Source organism: Microcaecilia unicolor, chromosome 13, assembly GCF_901765095.1.
Source record: "Microcaecilia unicolor chromosome 13, aMicUni1.1, whole genome shotgun sequence".
NCBI lineage: Eukaryota > Metazoa > Chordata > Amphibia > Gymnophiona > Siphonopidae > Microcaecilia > Microcaecilia unicolor.
Window position 1 is genome coordinate 92,482,641 of NC_044043.1, and position 22,776 is coordinate 92,505,416.

A 22,776-nucleotide genomic window follows, 5' to 3' on the forward strand; every position below is an offset into this window, starting at 1 on the left:
TGAACCAAGATAAGTGGTTTGCTACTTGCTTTTCTATGGAGGTGCTGGGATGAGACTGCTTTCAGTATTCATTTGAAAACTGTCTTCTAATTCAAATGTGATAGTCTCTCTTATAGTATTATTTAAATTCATTATTGGTGTACTTAGTTGTATATAGGGAGAAAAAATCCACACAGTTATAGGAGTATTTTAAGGAGACTGGTGATATATAGAGCAATCATGCAAGCAGTTTGTCGGCTTGGTTCATTGAGACTTAAGCTCTGCTGCACGTGCAGCCTATACTGAATTCTCTAGTACACCTTATATAAATTTGAAATTAGGAGACAGGTAGTACTTGAGCCTGATATAGATATAACTGGGATTGGTTTTTGATTAATTGACATTGAGCATTTTGAAAGCTGCACTGCCGTTTGTTAGCTGGCATATTCAAATATTCAGATCTTCTGTACTAAATAAGATCATGCTTCCTTGTTATAGCGTTGACCCATCACCACATTTCCCATCCTCACCCTTGCATTTTTTTTTTATTTTTGTTACATTTGTACCCCACGCTTTCCCACTCATGGCAGGCTCAATGCGACAGGCAATGGAGGGTTAAGTGACTTGCCCAGAGTCACAAGGAGCTGCCTGTGCCGGGAATCGAATTCAGTTCCTCAGTTCCCCAGGACCAAAGTCCACCACCCTAACCACTAGGCCACTCCTCCACTCCAGCATGATCAAACATGTGCAAAACAGGTTGGACCAGTTTAGTATAAGACTACATTTAAAAATATCAAATAAATAAATCTCTCTTGTGTTGCATCAACCACGTTTCTCAACTTCTTCAAGCAAGGTATCCCCCAAGTCAAACAAATTTCAACTGAGTACCTCCGAGCTCTGCTCAGCAATGCTTTTGAAATGGATGTTTTATTAGTAAACAAATCAACTAATATGGCCACATTCATAATAAATACAGGTCATGGCAGCTGGCATACGGAATGAGACGGGTGTCGTGTTTTTCTTACAAACTGAGTAAAAATGAACAATGAGATTTACAAGAAGAACAAAGTTCTCCACAAGAATGGAGAACTTGCCCATAGTGACTAATCAGCTTCCTTGTTTCATTCTCCCAGAGAATAAAGGATGAAGCTTGATTGATTAGTGTGGGCACTTTTATGGAGGACTTTATAGGCCCCAGTGAACCAAGGCACCTTTCTATGTGCATGCAATATCAAAACTAAAATAAATAGCACATAGTAATGACACAGAAGTAGAAACTGTCTTTAGAACATACCAGGAATGCAGTCGCATCCACTTAAACTGAAAGTGTGGACTTTCGTCGACTCTGGTGAGATATGGTCATACAGGTTTGCTTTTACAGTTTTAATGGGAGATCTAGGCTTTTTTGGATGAAATGAGTGATCTGAATCTCGGTTTCAGCGTACAATCAGGTCGCTTTCCGGACAAAAGCAGTTCTTCATTTTAAGTTTGTGTAATGCTAGATGAGAGAAGCAAAAGGAAGAAGTTTTGTAGCAATTTTTCTTAGCTGTCGGTATTCCCTTTTCTGCATCTGCCAAAATGCTGCAATATTTTCCAGGCCCTCATTTCGCAGTGTTTTCAGCATACTGTCAGAAGAAAGTTCAAACAGCCCTTTTCTTTGGCATTATCTGCAATCCCAACTTTCTCAACAGCATGGTCATCAAAAGGTTTCAGAATCCAAAGTCTTTGTGTGTCTCTTCTTTCTCATCAACACTTGGAAAGTAACGTTCAAATTTGACTCCAGATTTGTCAAATGCTCCCTAAGGCTGTTTTTAACACTCTTAGCTAAAGAAATGTCGTTTTACAAAACTTTTGCCTTTTATTAAAGGCTTCACCTTATTTGCAATGTGAAAATGTTTGTGCAAAAACCCCTGCATTTGCAGGTTCAGGTCATTGGTTGTTTGCCAATCCACAGCTCATCTTCAAAATGGCTTAAACGTTCACTTTTTACATCTCTCAAGAAAACCATTCCTTAATTCAAACAGATAATTCAGAAGCCCTCCCTGGGCTAACCTGCAAACTTCCATGTGAACGGCTTCCGTGTCACTGGAAGAAACGTGAATTTAAAGCTCCTTCCCTTGTAAAGTTGACAATTTTCACACCAGTATCAAGAACACTGTTTAAATCTCTGCTCAGTCATTTTGATGCAAGTGTTTGCGGAGGAATAATACAGTGATTCTATTTTATATGTGGACTTAAAGCTCAAAGTCGAGTACTCTTCCAGCCTACCATTGATTCTGCCCCCTCTGTGCACAGACGCACACCACTTCCAGGACAGCCCATTTTCTAAAATGTGATTATTTAAAGCATTAAAGATGTCATCGCCTGTTGTCATGTCCAGTTCCTTAAAATATCTGTAGATTCATCTACTAGCATAGTAGATGACGACAGAAAAAGACCTGCACGGTCCATCCAGTCTGCCCAACAAGATAAACTCATATGTGCTACTTTATGTGTATACCTGACCCTGATTTGTATCTGCCATTTTCAGGGCTCAGACCGTAGAAGTTTGCCCAACACTAGCTCCGCCTTCCAACCACTAGCCCCACCTCCCACCACCGGCTCTGCTACCCAATCTCCGCTAAGCTTCTGAGGATCCATTCCTTCTGAACAGGATTCCTTTATGTTTATCCCACACATTTTTAAATTCCGTTACCGTTTTCATCTCCACCACCTCCCGCGGGAGGGCGGGCATTCCAAGTATCTACCACTCTCTCCGTGAAAAAATACTTCCTGACATTTTTCTTGAGTCTGCCCCCCTTCAATCTCATTTCATGTCCTCTAGTTCTACCGCCTTCCCATCTCCGGAAAAGGTTTGTTTGCGGATTAATACCTTTCAAATATTTGAACGTCTGTATCATATCACCCCTGTTTCTCCTTTCCTCCAGGGTATACATGTTCAGGTCAGCAAGTCTCTCCTCATACGTCTTTTAACACAAATCCAATATCATTCTTGTAGCTTTTCTTTACACCGCTTCAATTTTTTTTTACATCCTTAGCAAGACACGGCCTTCAAAATGGAACACAATACTCCAGGTGAGGCCTCACCAACGACTTATACAGGGGCATTAAAACCTCTTTTCTTCTGCTGGTCACACCTCTCTCTATACAGCCTAGCAACCTTCTAGCTACGGCCATCACCTTGTCACACAGTAAGGTTTCTCCCAGGCCTCTATTCCTCATCCTAGATTATGCCCAGATCTTCAGTGCCAATTTCTTCATTATTATTGGCTTTACGAATATATTGGTTTTCTCAGTTTGAGGGGCATGATGGTTGTAAGCCTCCTTCAGTTGTATTATGTGAACTGCCTCTGGGATATCCCAAAGCAGTTTGTCCTTTTGGTTATTGCTGCTCCCATGCTCATTGTCATAACAGGAATACTCAAGGTCAGAAAACTGTTACCTTGAGAGGACAGTGTGTATCAAGGCCTGGTATTAACCCTACCCAGGGTACTTAGAGCTTTGGTACATCCCACTCCTATGGACTGGTCTAGTAGGGTGATAAGGAAGGTGACATTTTTATTCTTGCCTGCTAATTTATTTTCATTGAATCCTGCTAGACAAGTCCAAGACCCACCTGGGAAGATTGCAGCTGGACCTTCCTCTTGGTATTGTCTAACAGCTGAGAGGACATGTGTTTTTTGTAGTGGTGGTTCCAAGAAGAGCGTTTCTGTGTCCTGTCAGGGTTGGAGCCTCTATGATGCTGCTATATTATTTTGCTGTATTGTTGTATTAGAAAGTTGTACTATAATCTTGGTTTCTGTGTTCTGTGATTTTATAAGGTTGATTCATAATTCTGTTCAAGTATTGCAGATTTACTTTGTCAGTAGTATACTGGCAAGTTCCAGGATGCACCACATCATATACCTGTGATGATATCACTAAATTTTAAGGGTTCTCTGCCTCCATATGTTGGTTGGGGGCATAACCTACGGGTCTGAACTGGTGTAGCAGGATTCAAGGAAATGAAATTAGCAGGTAAGAGCAAATTTCATCTTATCTGTCCAGACTGAGGCGAAATACAATGGAAGTGATTTGAATAAAATCCCTGCAGGTGATGTGAGGCTGCCTGGCTCATTGTCTGCTGAAGCCAGTAGGCGAAGCTTGCCGCCATATTGGTTTGTCCAAAACAATAGCAAATGCTATTGAAAACAATAGCAAACTTGTGAGGTTTATATTGTTTTATTAAACCTCCTAGGTTTTGCATTCTGTCTGTTAGAAGGGGATCGGAGGAGGGAGCTGTAAGGGGGGGGGGGTTTAGGGAGTTTTTGAGGGGAGGGTTAATATTTTTGTCATCGCTCCAGAGCAGCAAAACATAAACGAAGGATACTGCGGGATCCTCAGGAATCTCCTGAATCCTCTTATCCTCTTAGTAAACCTTTAAAAGTTCTTTTTTTTGTGTGTTCCACAGTCGTTGAGATGTGGACTTTTTACATATTATTTATTTTTTTCATCTCAAAAAGACAGCGATAGCAGCAACCCATGGTCTGGGTGCCTCTGTCTATCCAAGAATTAGACTCCAACCATCCGATCAAAGTGATTTAACTGGGTAGGAAAGGCACCTGTCCAGTTAAATCGCTTGTGGTGCAAGCTGAATATTGACCGGCAAGTTTCCTTCTTCCTCTCTCTCTGCCACTCTGCTCATTGTTTCGCACACTTCCTCCTGGAAGCCTTTCACTGCTCTGACAGCTTTCTTATTTATTTGAAAGCTTCCCATATATAGTTCCTCTGTGTACATCCCTATGCTGCACAAACCGGCATGTTTCTAAATATAGCCGAGATAAAATAATCCACAACCACAATGTGGATGCATCAGCTGATAGTTTGTTTTTGATGTACCAAGATGGCGGCTGTTGGGGAACAGGCTTCAGCTTTTTGACATCATGCTGTCTCCTGTCATTAAACCTCCTTGGTCAGGACCCTAAATGGAGTCACAGAAACAGGCTTGCTCCCCCTTCCCTGTGACCTGTGCCCACCAGCGGCAGTCAGTTTGGGGGTTTGTGAGTCAGCAAATATTCACAGACCCTGTCCTCTTCTGTCTTCTGATCTTCCTTGTTAGACTGAAACCCAAGCAGGGTACTGGAGTCTGTGAGTGCATTCCGACACACAGGAATGCTATACTTCATGCTTTGGATTAGTAGGGATGGGAGATCTGCTGTGTTTCACTATTATCTGTGTTAACAGTCAATACGTGTGGGAAGCCCTTATTCACGTGGTACGTGGGCAGTGGAAATATGCACTGTGGCCATTATGTACAGTTGTAAAGAAACTGAAAGTGAGTCCTGAGCAGGTGTTGGCTATGATTTATTTCATCAGTGCTCACATATATTCTGCAGCGTTTTAGTCACTTTGCAGTCTTTTGTTCCTCTGCGCAGTGACCTCTGTAGGCAGATAATGGTGTGTGTTTGACCAGAGCCTACATCTTGTAGAATCCATCTTCTGAGGTCTCTGAGTTCACGGTTTGTTGTTTTCTTTTATTTTTTTTTTTAACATCCAAACAAGCAACAGCTAATGAGGTTTAACAATCCTTCCTTTTCGTCAGTTAGCATTGGGCTTGGGTGAAATTTGCCTAACCTTTGAATGCAGTAAAGGCGGTTAGCTTAACGGGGTTTAAAAAGGGTTTGGACGGCTTCCTAAAGGAAAAGTCCATAGACCATTATTAAAATGGACTTGGGGAAACTCTACTGCTTATTTTGTGACCTGGATTGGCCACTGTTAGAAACAGGATGCTGGGCTTGATGGTGTTTCCCAGTATGACAATACTTATGTACTTATGACATCCCTAAATTGTGTGCATGGAGTGTAGCTGGAAGTGGAAGAGTTTGTGATGAGATTCCGTACAATTAGTGCAGAGCTTGGTGTAAATGTATACAACTAAAACTGCCCCGTTAGAGTGAGGTTTATTCCTGTCATTGTACACAAAACCAATTGATTTGGAAATGTTATCCCATCTGTGCATTGAATACAGCAATGTGATTAGATGCAGTGACCTTAAAGTGCTCTCTCAATCAATCTCTCTCTCTTTGAGTTAAGCTCACCAGCAAATAATTGAAAACTACAAATAAATGTTTATTTTACAGACTAAATTTAAGTTAAATAACTTTTAAATCATGTCAACTGTTAGTATTAGTCCACCATGATTGCATTCATGCAGTATACAGGTTCACTGCTGAATGGTCACTTGGTACATGGCTGCAAAGAGTAGTGCAGGATTACCCATGCCCAGAACTCCTTGAATCTTTTTTATTGTGTATGTTCACTCTCCTTGAGCCAGTAACTAATTTTGCATTTTGTGTACCACGATCCTCAAGAATCCTTTCTGGTTGTGTTACTGGGGGATTAACATCATGTCCTCTGGCTTAATTTAGACACTTGATTCATTTCCCCTCTGACTTAATGACCCGCCTAGCTTTTATTTTCTGCATTTGAGCCCAGATGGCAAAAGTCAGAGGTATAGAATTTCCAGCGGGTAAAAACAATCCCTGTACTTCTGGAGATTAAAGCGGTCCAGTTTAATTTCAGGATACATGGCTTTCTGACCAGGTGGGCTCCTCTTACAATGAAATGCTTGTTCTGTAGACATTGCCTTAGAATATACTGATCTCACATGTTTCATTCAGTGGATCTTCTCTTTATAAAACTTCTTCACTGCATTCCTACTTGGAGCAGATACTTGAGCACCTTCTCCTCTGGGATTCCTCTGTGTTCGTTCACTTTGGGTGGTCTGATCATGGGAAAAGCATCCTGCTGCTTATTAATGATACAAATGAAGTATGAAAAATCAGCAGTATATAGTGGAACAGGAAGTAGGTGAAGGAATTTTATTTCCTTGCATAACCTTTGTATAAGGATAGGTAGTATTTGCATATGGGAGCAGCTAGATAACATCTGTTATAGTAAAGGCAGACAACGTTGGAGTCAAAGTGCAGTCTTTAAAAGATTGTATGATGAATACCAGGAGCCATGAGGCCTGCTGCTGTGGAAAATTATAATATTGAGAATAGTCTTGCTGCATTGATTGGTTACCATTTCAACAATGTGCCTTTATAATCTTTTCTGAAGAGCTATAGAGACAATCTTGCCACCTGCTGGCTTCCTGCTGTCTCTGCATATACATTATAGTATTGCTGTAATGTGTAGTGTCCATGGAAAGGTATTGATTGGTTTTATCAATATTGAGAACTGTTTTGGTTGGAGAAACATGCTTTTTACATCAGGCAGTTTTGCTAAGGAAGAAATCAATCTTATCACATTGGCCGGACCCCAGGCCACCCACATGTGACTCCTGGTGAGTATTGATGATCTCGCTGTTATCGATGGAACAATTGTCAGTCGTTGGGTTTTCTTCTTTGAAGGGAGAAAAGTTTCAAAGTACCCAGGAATGTTTTTGGGACACTTTGCAGCCCACGTCCTGCAGTTGAATTCTCAACTGATGCTCTCGAGTGGACTTATTATTTTCCATTATTTCAGCTGCATGTAGTGCAATGCGAGGAGTGGGGGGATTGGGCTGGGGGTGATGTGGAGGGGGTAATTCTGGTATTGTTGGTACTTGTTCTTTCTCTGATTTATTTGTATAGTTGTAGAATTTGTTTGTGACATGCTTTGGTTCTCTTCAATAAAGACCATTTTGCTTATCCAGTCTTCCTACCCATACCATCTACTATCCCTTCCTCTCACAGGCAGATGATCAAAAGCAAACGCCAGCACTGGAGGCTGTTAGCGCCATACTAGCGCCGGCGTTTGCTACCGCCCCATGATCAGAGCCCTCGAGCGCGTGAAACAATGCGCTCGAAGGCTCTTAGCGCAAGTAGCATGCAAATGCATGCTAATCAGCGCTTAACGCATTCCTCCCCAATGATCAGCGTCCAGCGCCAAAGATTGGGTCGCTAGCTTCGACAAACCCTACGCCAGCTCCGAGCTGGTGTTAGGGTTTGCAGAACATTGGGGAGGAATGGTGAGCCCTGTCCAGCATGCATTTGCATGCTAGCAGGCCCCCATTCCCCCCTACAGCAAACCTGCCAGCGAGGACAGTTGAGGACGTCCAAAATTTGGACGTTTCTGTGACGGGGCAGTTGAGGACGTCCAAAATTTGGACGTTTCTGTGACGGGGCAGTTGAGGACGTCCAAATTTTGGACGTTTCTGCAATGGGCAGTTAAGGACGTCCAAAATTGGATGTTTCCATGAGAAAGACGTCTTTCTCATAGAAACATCCAATTTTGGACGTCCTTAACTGCCCATTGCAGAAACGTCCAAAATTTGGACGTCCTCAACTGCCCTGTCACAGAAACGTCCAAATTTTGGACGTCCTCAACTGCCCCGTCGCTATACCTCTGACACCCCCTTGAAATTTGGCCGTCCCTGCAACAGGGCAGTTGAGGACGTCCATCTTCCGATTTAAGGATGGGCGTCCTTCTCTTTTCATTGGTCTCCAGCCCAGACCTGTCAAACAAGTGCGGGAGGATTGTGCTGAGCGCAAGGCACAATTCTCCTGCACTTCTACCCCATAATTAGAGATTAAATTTGCATGCATTATCTCTGATCATAGGTCTAATAGCGCCCCGTGCTGTTCCAGCGCTATTTTAGAGCGCTGTTTGGAACAGCGCAGGGCATTTGATCATCTGCCTGTTAGAGATCCTTTGTGCTTGTCCTATGCTTTCTTGAATTTGAATTCATCACAGTATGCAAATACAAGGTAGGCAGCAAGAGATTTTGTATTTGATTACTTGAGCATGAGCAAAGATTGTGTGATGTGATGCATGTAGTAGCAGCAAACTGTGAGCTTTGGATATCCTGCAATGGGTAGTCGTATGATTATTTATATATTTAAAGAGAGAGAGAGAAAACAAAATGACAGCAGATAAAGACAAGTATAGCCTATCCAGTGAGGCTTGTACCTGCAGCTTTGTAAAGAAGACCCTCTTATAAAAGTCTTTAGGGTTGTAATTGATGCTGGTGAAGTCTATACCCCTCTGTGCCTTTTTTGTCTTTGAAGTGTGCAAGACCTTTAAGTGGAACTATGTAGTTAACCTGCTGTGCTATAACAGTTGTCCATCTCTGAAGCATCGTTGGGTATTATTAGGAAAGGTACATATGGAAAACAGGTGTGAGGATGTTATAATGCCGTTGTATCGCTCCATGGTGCGACCGCACCTTGAGTATTGTGTTCAATTCTGGTCGCCGCATCTCAAGAAAGATATAGTAGAATTGGAAAAGGTGCAGCGAAGGGCGACAAAAATGATAGCGGGGATGGGACGACTTCCCTATGAAGAAAGACTAAGGAGGCTAGGGCTTTTCAGCTTGGAGAAGAGACGGCTGAGGGGAGAAATGATAGAGGTATATAAAATAATGAGTGGAGTGGAACAGGTGGATGTGAAGCGTCTGTTCACGCTTTCCAAAAAATACTAGGACTAGGGGGCATGCGATGAAACTACAGTGTAGTAAATTTAAAACAAATTGGAGAAAATCTTTCTTCACCCAACGTGTAATTAAACTCTGGAATTCGTTGCCGGAGAACGTGGTGAAGGCGGTTAGCTTGGCAGAGTTTAAAAAGGGGTTAGATGGTTTCCTAAAGGACAAATACATAAACCGCTACTAAATGGACTTGGGAAAAATCCACAATTCCGGGAATAACATGTATAGAATGTTTGTACGTTTGGGAAGCTTGCCAGGTGCCCTTGGCCTGGATTGGCCCCTGTTGTGGACAGGATGCTGGGCTCGATGGATCCTTGGTCTTTTCCCAGTGTGGCATTACTTATGTAAAGTCTCAAACCTTGGTTTCATTTACACCCAGACTTAGTTTAATGGCTTATGGTGGCAGCATCTCAACTCTTGTCTGTGTAGAGATTGGCCAAGTTTAATGCTTTGTTGCTAAAGAGTAAGAAAAAATTCTTGACTAACCAAAGTGTTTATATGAAATAAAATGGCAATGAGTGGTCTACTTGCTTTGTTTGATTTTGATATAGTGCAGTTGGCAAGACAACATCAAGGAAGTTCACAATGTAGGAAGATGATAGTTGCAAATATTAAAAAGTACTGAAGTGTAAAGTTGCAGAATAAGTCAGACCCAGTAGGAAGGGCAGCTGTGACAAGAAGCTATGTTCCAGTTAGAAAGACACCCAGAGCTGTGTGCTGATAGCCGAGTCTACATCTTCTAATATGAATTCAACACCACGGTTTTGTTTGCGAATGCAGTAAACTAATCATATGTAGATTGTGCACTAATCAGGATATGCACACTGTGTGTAGGTCCGAGCAAAATGAAAGTGTACATTCACATCTGTGCATGTGCCGGATGCTTTAGTGTTATTTTGTGGGGAAAGTCCCTGTTTCAGTCACCGAGCTGGGTCTTTTCATCCCTGATTAAACTCCTAGGAGGCAGTGTATGCAAATCAATTTCATGCATATTCATTGTGGATATCCTGAAAACCTGACTGGCAAGGGGGTACTCCAGTACTGGCTTAGGAAACACTGACCTAGGTCTCCTCCCAGGTATCTCTCATCACTGGTTCTGTCTCCTTTCCCAGAACTGAAAGTAAGTTTAGATTGAGAGATGCTAATAATGCTTGGATGAAAGTAGAATGTTGTAGACTGGAATTCTCACTGCTAATTTTTATAGCTTTTGATGGTTCTCTGGTGATTAAACATCACAAAGGAAAGCAGAGTGTAAGATGTTAAGAAAGAGCCTTTTGGATGTCCTTATTTTTTTTTTTCTTCCATTAAAAAAAAAAAAATAATATTAATAATTTAATCAGTGACCTCGTCCCATATGGCATGAAAAAATAAAGCAGCAGCACGTGGGCAATGTGGTGATCTGATATTTATAACAACTTATCTCCAGAGAAGCATTTTGGAAGCTGCAAGTGTTTTACGAACCTGTTATCTGGTACGAATACAGTAACACAGTAGACTGGTCATTTCTTCCTCGTCTACCATGCTGTTCTACTTGTGATAACAGATCGCTGTTGCAGGACATATATATACAATGTCAAGATTTTTCTCTGTATAAATAGATTAGGCCAAAAGGCCTCAAGAAAAATCAATATTTTAGCAAGTATGGATTCAAATGTATCTTTACCTCTGTCTCTGGCAGGTCCCCGGCCTATGCGAAGATCTTCTGTCCTCCGTTGACCAGCCACTGAAGATTGCCAGAGACAAAGTGGTAGGAAAAGATTATCTATTGTGCGACTACAACAGAGATGGCGACTCATATAGGTGAGCTCATGTGATGAGAAACTACACAGTTCTAGGAAAAGTACATTGCAAGAAAGATCAGGGTTGTATTGACTCTTTTAATGGCAGCAGTAATTTGATTGCTACAGTCTGTGTTGGAAATAAATTCCCCAATTTGTTTAAAAGTCAGAGTGACAGTTCATTAATTCCCCCCCACACACACACACAGATTCCTTTGAAATGTTTTGCCAGAAGAGAGCCTCATCGTTTCTTTCTTCAGTATGCTTTGACATAGTTGAATAAACCTCTTTGCTGTTTAGAGTTACCGTATTTTTCGGACTATAAGACGCACCGGGCCATAAGACGCACCTAGGTTTTAGAGGAGGGAAATAGGAAAAAAAAAATGTTTCCTTTTTCCCTCCTCTAAAACCTAGGTGCTCCGGTGCGTCTTGTCCGAGTTCGGGATCGCCCTCCCCTACTCACGTCACGCGATGTTCCCTGGTGGTCTAGTGACGTCGGGGTAGGAAAGAGCCCCCTCTTTCCTGCCCAGCGCGCTGCTCTCCGTCCTCCTGTATGCTGCCTGACGGTCTCGGCGAGATTCAAAATGGCCGCCGAGAATTGAAGTCTCGGCGGCCATTTTGAATCTCGCCGAGACCGTCAGGCAGCATACAGGAGGACGGAGAGCAGCGCGCTGGGCAGGAAAGAGGGGGCTCTTTCCTGCCCCGACGTCACTAGACCACCAGGGAACATCGCGTGACGTGAGTAGGGGAGGGCGATCCCGAACTCGGGGGGAGGGCGATCCCGAACTCGGACCTTGCTACCTTCGGACTATAAGACGCACCCCCCCTTTTCCTCCCAAATTTAGGGGGAAAAAGTGCGTCTTATAGTCCGAAAAATACGGTAACTGATGTGTCAGCTAAATGCTATACATAGCAGAATGGGAAGCAGTGGTTTTCAATTCGGTCCTCAGAGATCATGTGGTTAGTCAGGTTTTCAGGATATCCACAATGAGATGCATGAGAGAGATTTGCATACGAAGAAGGCAGTGCAGACAAATCTATCTCATGCATATTCATTGTGGATATCTTGAACACCTGACTGGCCAGGTGGTCCCTGAGGACTGGGTTGATACCCACTGCTATAGAGAACAAGATGGGGAAACTGCCTTGCCCCTCATTGTGTTGTGTTTCAGAAAATATAAGTTTGATAGTCCAGAGGATATGGATCCATATTTCTCTTGTGAATACGCGACCTAAGCTATATGGCATCTTCAATATGTGTTTGCCAAATTTCTTAACAAAATGATTTTTTTTGTACGAGTGCCAAGTTGTAATATTGGCATTTATATTCCACTTAATCTATAACGTTCAAGCTATATAACAATATACATGTATAAAAATTAGGGATGGGCAACAATTAAGAATTTTAATCACATGATTAATCTTGCTTAATCGTGGCAATCATTTAGGGCAATAAAAAATAGTTTCAAATAAAATGTAATGCATCATTAATATCCACCATCCATACAAACATTTCACTGAGCTTCAACAACCCTCAAAACTGAACTTACACCTTTCTGCTCCAGCCTGGCACAACTAGACTTTTTCAGATGAACCCATTCCAGTTTTTTTTTTTTTGTTTTTTTTTAACATAAGTAGAGTTTTTTTTTTCTTTTTATTAATTTTTTGAGCCTCCCCAGCCAATTTCTCGCCCCCTGCCCTAGCATTTACCTCTAAAGCATAATTGCAATCTCTGCTGTGAAAACGTGCTCACTCCTAAAGGCATCCTTTTCCCGAAACTAACTTTACCTCTTCTCTGAGTGCCTAGTGTGTCCGGTTAAGCAGCTCACTACTCTGCAATACTTATTTTAGAGGCTATACGGCCTTGCCTTCTGTCCAGGGAAGTAGGAATGGAGATTTTTCCCTTTAATTCCCATGGCTACAGTAGGTGGTGGTGGTGATGGTTTTTTGTTTGTTTTTACTGTTTTGGTCCCTGCTCCTATACAAAGGAATGACTTGTAAGACAGAAATTACAGTACATTAAATTTCCAGTTTTTAAATATAGCTGAAACATTTCAGTCAGCTGTGATGCTGACCGAGGTCTAGAGTTCATCTGTCTGCTATGATCATGGATGTTGCCTGTGCATGCTGACTGCAATAGGGGTTCACCTTCCGTCAGGGATTAAAAGGTGTATGGAATTGGGCCTTCAGAATTTGAGTCCATATCTTTCCAAATCTAAGCTCTAAGTGAATTACGTTCAATTATTGTAGATATTTCTCAGTCCCCAGACGGCTTACTGTGTAAGTTTGTACTCAAAACAGTTAGGATGAAGTGACCTGCCCAAGGTCACAAGGATCATCTGTGTCAGATACAAGATTTAAACCTTACGTTTCCTAGTTCTTACTCTTCTAACTGGTAAGCTGCTCCACTCTATGGGGGTGAGAGAGGTATTATCAGTTCAGCTCAGAGTATGGAGGAAAAAGGCAGAAGAACCCTGCGGTGGAGAATGTTAAGGCCTTCCACTCTTTCCATGTATTTCCACTCTAACTGGGTTTAATATTCTTCTCAAATGAAATCCTGATGGCAGGAGGCCAGAGCCAGTAACGTGATTTCCAGCTTCTTAGCTATAACAAAAAGCATTCTCTCGTGGTCTCTCTAGGGACACTTGGAAGCTTAATGACATGTCTTTTAAGTCTGTAAGGCGTATCCTGTTGGGTAGTGGTAGGAAAGTTTCAGCACAGACTTTAAAAACTGTGGGCTGTAAGATCATGCGCTACTTCTCTTCAAAGTCCCAGCCCTGGAGCTTGCGGAACTGTGGCAAACTGCAGAGGAGGTTTAGTACCAGGAAATTTAATTAAAAGCTCTTTTAATAAAGAGGGGTCCCAAAAGCCTATAAGAAGATTACCTGTTTGAGCCAAATTAAAAAAAAAAAAAAAAAAGTACGTTTAGCCTGTTATTGTAATCTTATTAGAAAATAGAGGATTTGGGCTAAGGATTTTTAAACGGCATAGTTTTTCCCTCTGATACTTAGCTGTGAAGTCAGTCATACTGTAGATGGAAGGGTGAAAATGTAGACACGCGTGCCTTTGGGATAGCTGGCATTGCTATGTGAGCGATCCCAGACATGTGTTGTAATAGTTTTACATAATAACATTATTGTACAGATTAGATCGCAGGTGTCTCACATTCATGCCTTTGTTGTGAAGTGAAAAAAAAGTCTGCCATGGAGAGCTGCTATAATATTGGAAGCAGTTTTCAAAGTGCTCAAATTGGAGCAAAGACTGTATGTACTTTTTATCCATGAGCTTTGCATTGATTTTTCAAAGCCAAATAGCTGCGAATGTGATATGTTGTTTTGACATTTGCTGTCTGTACAGTGTAGATGTGGTCACTTGCATTTGCTTTTTCTGAGATGGGTTTTCTGCTGTAAAAGTATGCACAATGATTTGAAAATTCTGACTGCCGTTGTGCTTTACCTCTCCATACTAAAACAGGCCACCTGAAATGCTGCCTGTCAGGGCACCTTACATTTTGTGTGTACATGGGGCTTTTTAGCTGCAGTCAAGGTGGGAAATTTTCAGACAGTGATATAAAACACTTTTTAGAGCAATTTGGTTTAAAAAATATTACCCCAGTTAATAGGGTGGAATTACTCTTTGAAATAACTTTTAACTTTTTGTCTGGGTTCCTTCTTTTACTACTACTGCTACTACTTAACATTTCTAGAGTGCTACTAGGGTTACGCAGTACTGTACAGATTAAGAAAAGGACAGTTCCTGCTCCAAGGAGCTTACAATCTAATGGGCGAAATGTCAAGTAGGGGCAGTCCAGATTTCCTGAATAGAGGTATGGTGGTTAGGTGCCGAAGGCGACATTGAAGAGGTGGGCTTTTAGCAAGGCTTTGAAGATGGGCAGGGAGGGGGCCTGGCGTATGGGCTCAGGGAGTTTGTTCCAGGCATGGGGTGAGGCAAGGCAGAAAGGGCGGAGACTGGAGTTGGCGGTGGTGGAGAAGGGTACCGACAGGAGGGATTTATCTTGAGAACGGAGGTTATGGGTAGGAATGTAAGGGGAGATGAGGGTAGAGAGGTAGGGAGGTGCTGTAGATCGAGTACATTTGTAGGTTAAAAGGAGAAGCTTAAACTGTATGCGGTACCTGATCGGAAGCCAGTGAAGTGACTTGAGGAGAGGGGTATATTGTAATATTGCCTTCTGTTTGCACAAAGATAAAAATGAAATGCCTTTCTTAAATTTACCAGTGTTGACACATCTCAAATTTCAAGGCACTCTCCATGTTGGTTTGATCCCTGCCCTAACACTGGGAAACAGTAGATTTGATGCCTTGTCATTGTGTGTTCTTTTCACAATGCGCATGACCACGGTCTGACATTTCCTTAGCGTAGCAGCAGATGAATCCAGAAACTGATGGGTTTTGTATCCATCTACCAGCAGGTGGAGATAGAGATCACTGAACTGAACTCAGCCTTATAGGACGGCCAGCTCCTCCTTCCTTCAGTATATCTCAACTAGGCGGTGGATGGCTTCACATCAGCTGTTGGATTCTTCTGTTTGGGGAGCTCGTCCTAGCTTGGCTAGCTCAGTTGAGCCTAGGGGTGATTAGCTGAGCGGTACCGCTTTTGAGGGTATATCTGGTGGTACCAGGTCCCTTCCCCCAATGTCCATTGCTTGTTTTGTGCCTGGCCCTTCCTCACAGATTGCAAAGAGAAGACATTGAAAAAAAACCTCCCCCCAAAAAACAGGGCAGTTGGAGCAGCTTGACCCCTTGTTGGGGGCAGCTGGACCTGGGAGGACAACTTGAGAGGCTTCCCTGGAGCTGACCCCTAGTTGGGACAGAGACCCAGGGCAGTGTCGCTGTGGTGAGTTTCGGGGTGCATGCCTTTCTAGCACTATTGGGTCACAGCTGCAGGGCCAATTTAGAACGGCAACGAAAGCGATAAAGAGATGCTCCTGCTGTGGTAAATGGTGTTATGGCAGGTTTTTGCTCGGCCGGGTGCTCTGACATGGGGGTGGGGGGGTGTGGAGGCCTCTCTTCCTTCTGACCGGACCACGTAGCGTGTCAGCACACTTTAATCTTCCTGTTGGCAGGTTTGCTTTGTAATTATTGTTCTTTGTTGTGTCCTATTGGTTTTATTAATTCTGTGTATGTTCTTTTATTACCCGCTTTGGGTAAAGGCAGGCTACAAATAAAAAATAAATAAATAACAGGCCCGTTTGGACCCAGTTTCCCTCCACGGGAGTCGACTGGGGGGCATAGTGTGGTGCAGGCTCTGCAAGGGGAGGTGGTGCTTGGGCCTTCAGGGTCCTGCGAGCCTTTCTCTCCTGAATTTTTGTTATTGTTACATTAGGCCTACTTATTGAAGTGGTCTTGCCCCCAGTCTCAGCCTAGTGCACAGTCCCCACTTGTGGGGGGAGCCAAGGGGGTCTGGACCTTTTGGGGACATCGCCATCCGTGGACCTGGCACACAAGCACCGTCAGGTAGCAGCTGCATTGTGGTGGGGTCGTTGGAACCCTCTTCCCTCTCTCACTCAGAGGGACTGTTAGTGGCATCTCTGCGTCCTTCTCGGCTGGAAGAGGGGAAATTTGTTCCAGAAGAGCCTGATGACCAGTCTGCATTTTTCATTGGGAGGAGCTGCCCTCCCTGATTTCTAGGGCCCTGGAGGCTTTCAATATTGCAAATCCGGAAGCCCAAGTGTCCCCTGCGGTGAACTTGAAGATGGCTAGTACCCGTACGCCGTCAAGGGCCTTTCCTGTCCATGAGTCCATTCAGGAGCTTATTACGGCTCAATGGACTACCCCAGACGCGGGCTCAAGGTAGCTAAGACGATGTCTCGCCTATACCACGTGCCAGCGGACTCTCTGGAAATGTTTGCCTTGCCCAGGGTGGATGCCTTGATGGCGGCTGTCACCAAGAAAACCACTCTCCCTGTGGAGGGTGGGGTGGCTCTGAAGGACATGCAGGATAGGAAGTTAGAGGCTTTTCTGAAGCTCTCCTTTGAGGTCTCTGATCTAGCCCTTACTACACGGCTTGGCCTTTCCTTAGCTGGGTGTAGCAGGTGGTGGAACAGGATCCAGAGTTGCTTCTGGCCTTGTCCTGTCTTCCGTAGATGGAATCTGCTCTTGCATATTTGGCAGACTTGATGCGGACCTCGGTCAAGCAGATGGCCTTGAGTGGTCACTTCCCTTTGTTTGAGAGTGCAAGCCGCCATTGTTCCTGGTACCGTTGGAGGTCTGCTCTGACTATGTGGACCTCCAAGAGTTTTTATTCATAAGAGTTGAACTCCTGATGACACTTATTGCGAATCGCAGTGACTGTGTCGGGTTTAGCGTGGAAATTGGAAACAGGTTATTGAAGGCAGAGTCGGAAGGGTTTCTGACATAATGACTACAAGGGAACAGGTAAGAGAAATTTTGGCACTGATATTCTCTATATAAGGAGAGTTAATTGAGAAGACGCTTACATTTTACATATGATTTACCCTCGGATGCCAGAGTATTACCGTAACGAGTTTTAAGAGAGCAGATTTTTCAAGACCTATAATGGCTGCAGTGAGCAGTGTGATGAGTTTACATATGGTGAAATTGTTATGAAGAAATTAAAAGCATGTGACCGTATACTCTTGTAAAGAAAGGGGGTAAAAGATAAAGGATTGTGTTTATAAGAATGTATGAGTAGTGTAAATGAGTAGAATGCATGATTTATATTGAGTAAGGGAAATACTATTTTTATTGAAGATTTAATAAAGGTAAAAATATTTTTTTAACAGTTACTTAGTAAGTAATGAATATGCAGGAGAGAGATCTGCATAAAATGGATGTAGTGAGCTTTCTGATCTTTCTCCTGCATATTCATTAGGGATGTGCTGAAAATCTGGCCTGTTTGCAGCCCTCGAAGATGAACTTGGACAAGCCTGGTGTGCACCATGGTTCCTTCAGGGTAACACCCCCCCCCCCCCCATTCACCATTATCTCGCCTCATACTACCCCCCACCCCCTTTTTTATTTTTGATGTGACCCAGCAGTTTTCTTCTGCGTGGTTTGTGCTTCCAGCTAAATTGGAACAACTGCTATTCATCGGACTGGACGAGCCCTACCATTATATTCTGCAGCTCTGGAAAACTTCATTTGTTACTGCTCAGGGTTTTCACTGCATTTTCAAGTCCAGTCCTTGTTCTTCTGGAAGCTGATATGTGCGCACCCTAAGTATATCCATTAGATGTTAAACGTTGTGCATTAGTGGAGATTCCCTCCTCCCCCAGAGGCTGTGAGTGCTGCCTCGACAGCATCCTCAGCCTTTCCTTCCCTAAGGAGCAGAAGTCAGAAATCAAACTGAGGTCTCCTGGCTCGGTTCTGTCAACCTTTCTGATTTGAATAATATATTACTGAACACTAATATTATAATACTGGTAAGAGAAAGTGCCCACATTTGATGAGTGAGGCCCAGACAAGAAGAAATAGCTATATGAAAGCCACATTACATGCTAACCCCAAATCAAATGGGAGGGACCTTCCAACTTTTTCCCTCGATAATGTCTCTAGAAAGGTGTAATACATAGAGCATGTGTAGATTTAATGATGTTCACTTCTCAGCTCATTTTTTTTTTCTTTTTGTTTTGGGGGATTATTGTTTAAATTAGGTCACCATGGAGTAACAAGTATGACCCACCTCTGGAAGACGGAGCTATGCCATCTGCTCGACTACGGAAACTGGAAGTTGAAGCCAATAATGCCTTTGATCAGTACCGAGACCTGTAGGTTCTGTTTTTCAATGTCTTCTACAAGTGGCTGCAGTGGGGGCTGATTTCTTTCCCTCCTTCATACTAGGGCAAAGGCCTCGAGCCCATGCCAGTTTATTTCCTCTGGGGAGGGGATACCCTGGCTCACACTATCTACAGCTTTCGCCTGTTGCCCTGGGAATGGATCTGCTGGCTCAACCTTTTAACCACATGACAAAGGAGCCCAGGTCCACCAGACAGCAGTAGTCAGTTTTACAGTGGCTGCTATAATAACCATCGTGGCTATTATACCCTCAAGATATCTAATTCTCAGATGCCCTTTGAATGGTCAACTCTCTGAAATTTATAACTGTAGGGCAATAGTGTGATCCTCATGGGAGCTTATGGGCTATTTTAACTAACAGTGGCATATCAAGTGATGAAACTCCAGCTGAATCTGTCATTGACTGTTTTCCTGCTGAAATGCTGACAGATGTTTGAAAAACTGCTTTTAGTGTGGGGAAAGGGGAAGTTTATGATGTCAGGCTAGTTCAAATGTAGTACTATGCCTTTTTCTACACGTAAGCACATTTTGTTTTTTTAAATTCCACTTTTTATAACTTCCCTGGCAGGTATTTCCTGGTACATAATAACCCAACAGGAAGAGTTGAGGACTTGGTGACTATAGAGGCATATTTTCAAAGCACTTAGCCTTCCAAAGTTCCATAGAAACCTATGGAACTTTGAAAGGCTAAGTGCTTTGAAAATATGCCTGTATGTTAGAATACTTAGGGGCTCATTTTCAAAGCACGTAGACTTACAAAGTTCCATAGGTTACTATGCAACTTTGGAAGTCTAAGTGCTTTGAAAATACGCCTCTTAATGTCAAAGTCCCTTCAGAATGACATTCTTGCAAATGAATCATCAGAATCCCAAGCAAGACCACCAAAATAAACAGGCCCCAGGTTTATATCTTTCAAGAATTTCCTTGCTTATCAAATCTTTGCCAGAATTGCCTTGTTGATCCCCCTAGTGAAGCGATGCTGTTTATGGTAACCAGTCTGAATGTTTTGACGGTCATGACCTCAATATGTTTATAAAGTAGTATTGGAAATCCCTTTAGACATCAGTGTATAGTCTCTTATTACTCTCGACTCTGTCCACTTTTGTCCTCGTGCTGCTTAGCATCAAAGAGAAGCAACTGTAGAGCTGGGGGGCCTGCCTATTTGTTCCCCCCTACCCCCATATTGTAGCTCTAGCTTGTGGTTTACCAGGTGACAGAGTTCAGCTCGGGTAATGTTATCTGTGGACATTACATGCAAATAGTTTTGTTGGACAGTTGACTTCCTGATTGCAGAAACATGTAAGACATTTTCTTCCATTTTTCTGACACAGGAAATAATGCGAAAATATCACCATAGTTCCTTGCCATAAAACGTTTCACACCATTAGACTTGAGGAACATAGGTCCTCCATTTTTTCAGTAGTCTGATCTAAATTATGGTACGGCATTATTGGTATGGATCACTGTACTAAAATGTGGCAAAAGTCGGGTTTCCAGAGATGTAACTGCAAATATAGAAGTACCTCTGTACCAGTTATTTAGATGTCTCATGCCCATGGCCACATTTAAATAGCGAAAATTAAGGAGACCCATAGCTCCCTGACTTCTAGGTGTCTGCAGGACCCGAAGCGCCAAACGAGGTCACCAACCTTGCCACAGTAAGTTCTGTAGAGCCCTATTAAGAACCCTCTCATCCCTTCTAGTAAGAAATACAGGTAGCATTTGAAATACGTACAGCCATTTGGGAGCAAGCAATATATTCAGCAAATGAATCCATCCCAAAGTGATGGGAAGGGCCCTCCAAGTATTTAATTTCCCCAAAGTGTCCTCTAAAAGTGATAAAATAAAGCTTGGACATGTTATATATAAACCCCCAAATATTTAACTTGATCTGAAGCCCAGGTAAATGAAAAGGGGCTACTCCAATCCCTCCGTACAGATAGCATAAATGGCAAAGTCACTGATTTTTGGAGGTTCAAAGTGAACCCAGAGAAGGTCCAGAACTCTGTAATCACCCTCAGTAGGGAGGGCACAGCCTCTTTTGGGTGGGTAAGCAAAAACATCAGATCGTCTGCAAAAGCCAACGTTTTAATTTGTTGGCCTAAGATTGTGACCCCAGGAATGTTCTCTGCCCCTTCTACAATGCATATTAAAGGCTCTAAAGATAGAACAAAAGGCAGGGGTGACAGAGGACACTCCTGATGCGTACCCCACCTAATATTAAAAGGAGTTGTCCGTTCCCCATTGATCAAGAGTTTCGCCATTGGTTCAAGATACAAGGCTTGTAACGCCTGTAAAAACCAACCACTGAATCCCATCCTTTCCATTGCAGCAAACAATGGATAAAGGTGAGCTGGTTGATATTGTGTATCTGGATTTTCAGAAGGCGTTTGACAAAGTACCTCATGAAAGACTCCAGAGGAAATTGGAGAGTTATGAGATAGGAGGTAGTGTTCTATTGTGGATTAAAAACTGGTTAAAAGATAGAAAACAGAGAGTAGGGTTAAATGGTCAGTATTCTCAGTGGAGAAGAATAGTTAGTGGGGTCTGTGCTGGGACCGCTGCTTTTTAACATATTTATAAATCACCCAGAGATGGGAGTAACTAGTGAGGTAATTAAATTTGCTGATGAGACAAAGTTATTCAAAGTCGTTAAATTGCGGGAGGATTGTGAAAAATTACAAGAGAACCTTACGAGACTGGGCGTCTAAATGGCAGATGACGTTTAATGTGAGCAAGTGCAAAGTGATGCATGTGGGAAAGAGGAACCCAAATTATAGGTACGTCATGCAAGGTTCCATGTTAGGAGTCACGGACCAAGAAATGGATCTAGGTGTCGTCGTTGATGATACGTTGAAACCTTCTGCTGAGTGTGCTGCTGTGGCTAAGAAAGCAAATAGAATGTTAGGTATTATTAGGAAAGGAATGGAAAACAAAAATGAGGATGTTATAATGCCTTTGTATCGCTCCATGGTGCAACCGCACCTCGAATATTGTGTTCAATTCTGGTCGATGCATCTCAAAAAAGATATAGTGGAATTAGAAAAGGTGCAGAGAAGGGCGACGAAAATGATAAAGGGGATGGGACGACTTCCCAATGAGGAAAGGCTAAAGTAGCTAGGGCTCTTCAGCGTGGAGAAAAGGCAGCTGAGGGGAGATATGATAGAGGTCTATAAAATAATGAGTGGAGTTGAACGGGTAGATGTGAAGCGTCTGTTTATGCTTTCCAAAAATACTAGGACTAGGGGGCATGCGATGAAGCTACAATGTAGTAAATTTAAAACGAATCAGAGAGAATTTTTCTTCACTCAACATGTAATTAAACTCTGGAATTCGTTGCCAGAGAATGTGGTAAAGGCGGTTAGCTTAGTGGAGTTTAAAAAAGGTTTGGCCAGCTTCCTAAAGGAAAAGTCCATAGACCGTTATTGAATGGACTTGGGGAAAGTCCACTATTTCTGGGATAAGCAGTATAAAATGTTTTGTACTTTTTTGGGATCTTGCCAGGTATTTGTGACCTGGATTGGCCACTGTTGGAAACAGGATGCTGGGCTCGATGGACCTTTGGTCTTTCCCAGTATGGCAATACTTATGTACTTATATAATGCCAACACACTTTGTCAAGGGCTTTTATCTGCATCTAATATGAGCGCCAAAGCAGGCAGCTCCTGAGCCTGACAAGAACAGATGGCCAAAAGAATTTTCCTCACATTAACCACAGGCTGACATTCTTTAACAAAGCCAGCATGGGGCTCACTCACCAATTGCAGCAGATAAGCTGCCAGGCCATTAGCCA

General features: G+C 42.8%; 1 protein-coding gene across 3 annotated transcripts in view; it reads left to right on the forward strand.

Moving 5' to 3' along the window:
• Positions 1 to 22,776, forward strand: part of CAPZB (capping actin protein of muscle Z-line subunit beta) — a 111,736-nt gene that overhangs the window by 40,410 nt on the left and 48,550 nt on the right. For all 3 annotated transcript variants that reach the window (XM_030222299.1, XM_030222297.1, XM_030222298.1), the window contains exons 3-4: positions 11,109 to 11,230; positions 18,842 to 18,955. In XM_030222299.1, the coding sequence (XP_030078159.1) occupies positions 11,109 to 11,230; positions 18,842 to 18,955 (236 nt within the window). The remainder of the gene's footprint in view (positions 1 to 11,108; positions 11,231 to 18,841; positions 18,956 to 22,776) is intronic.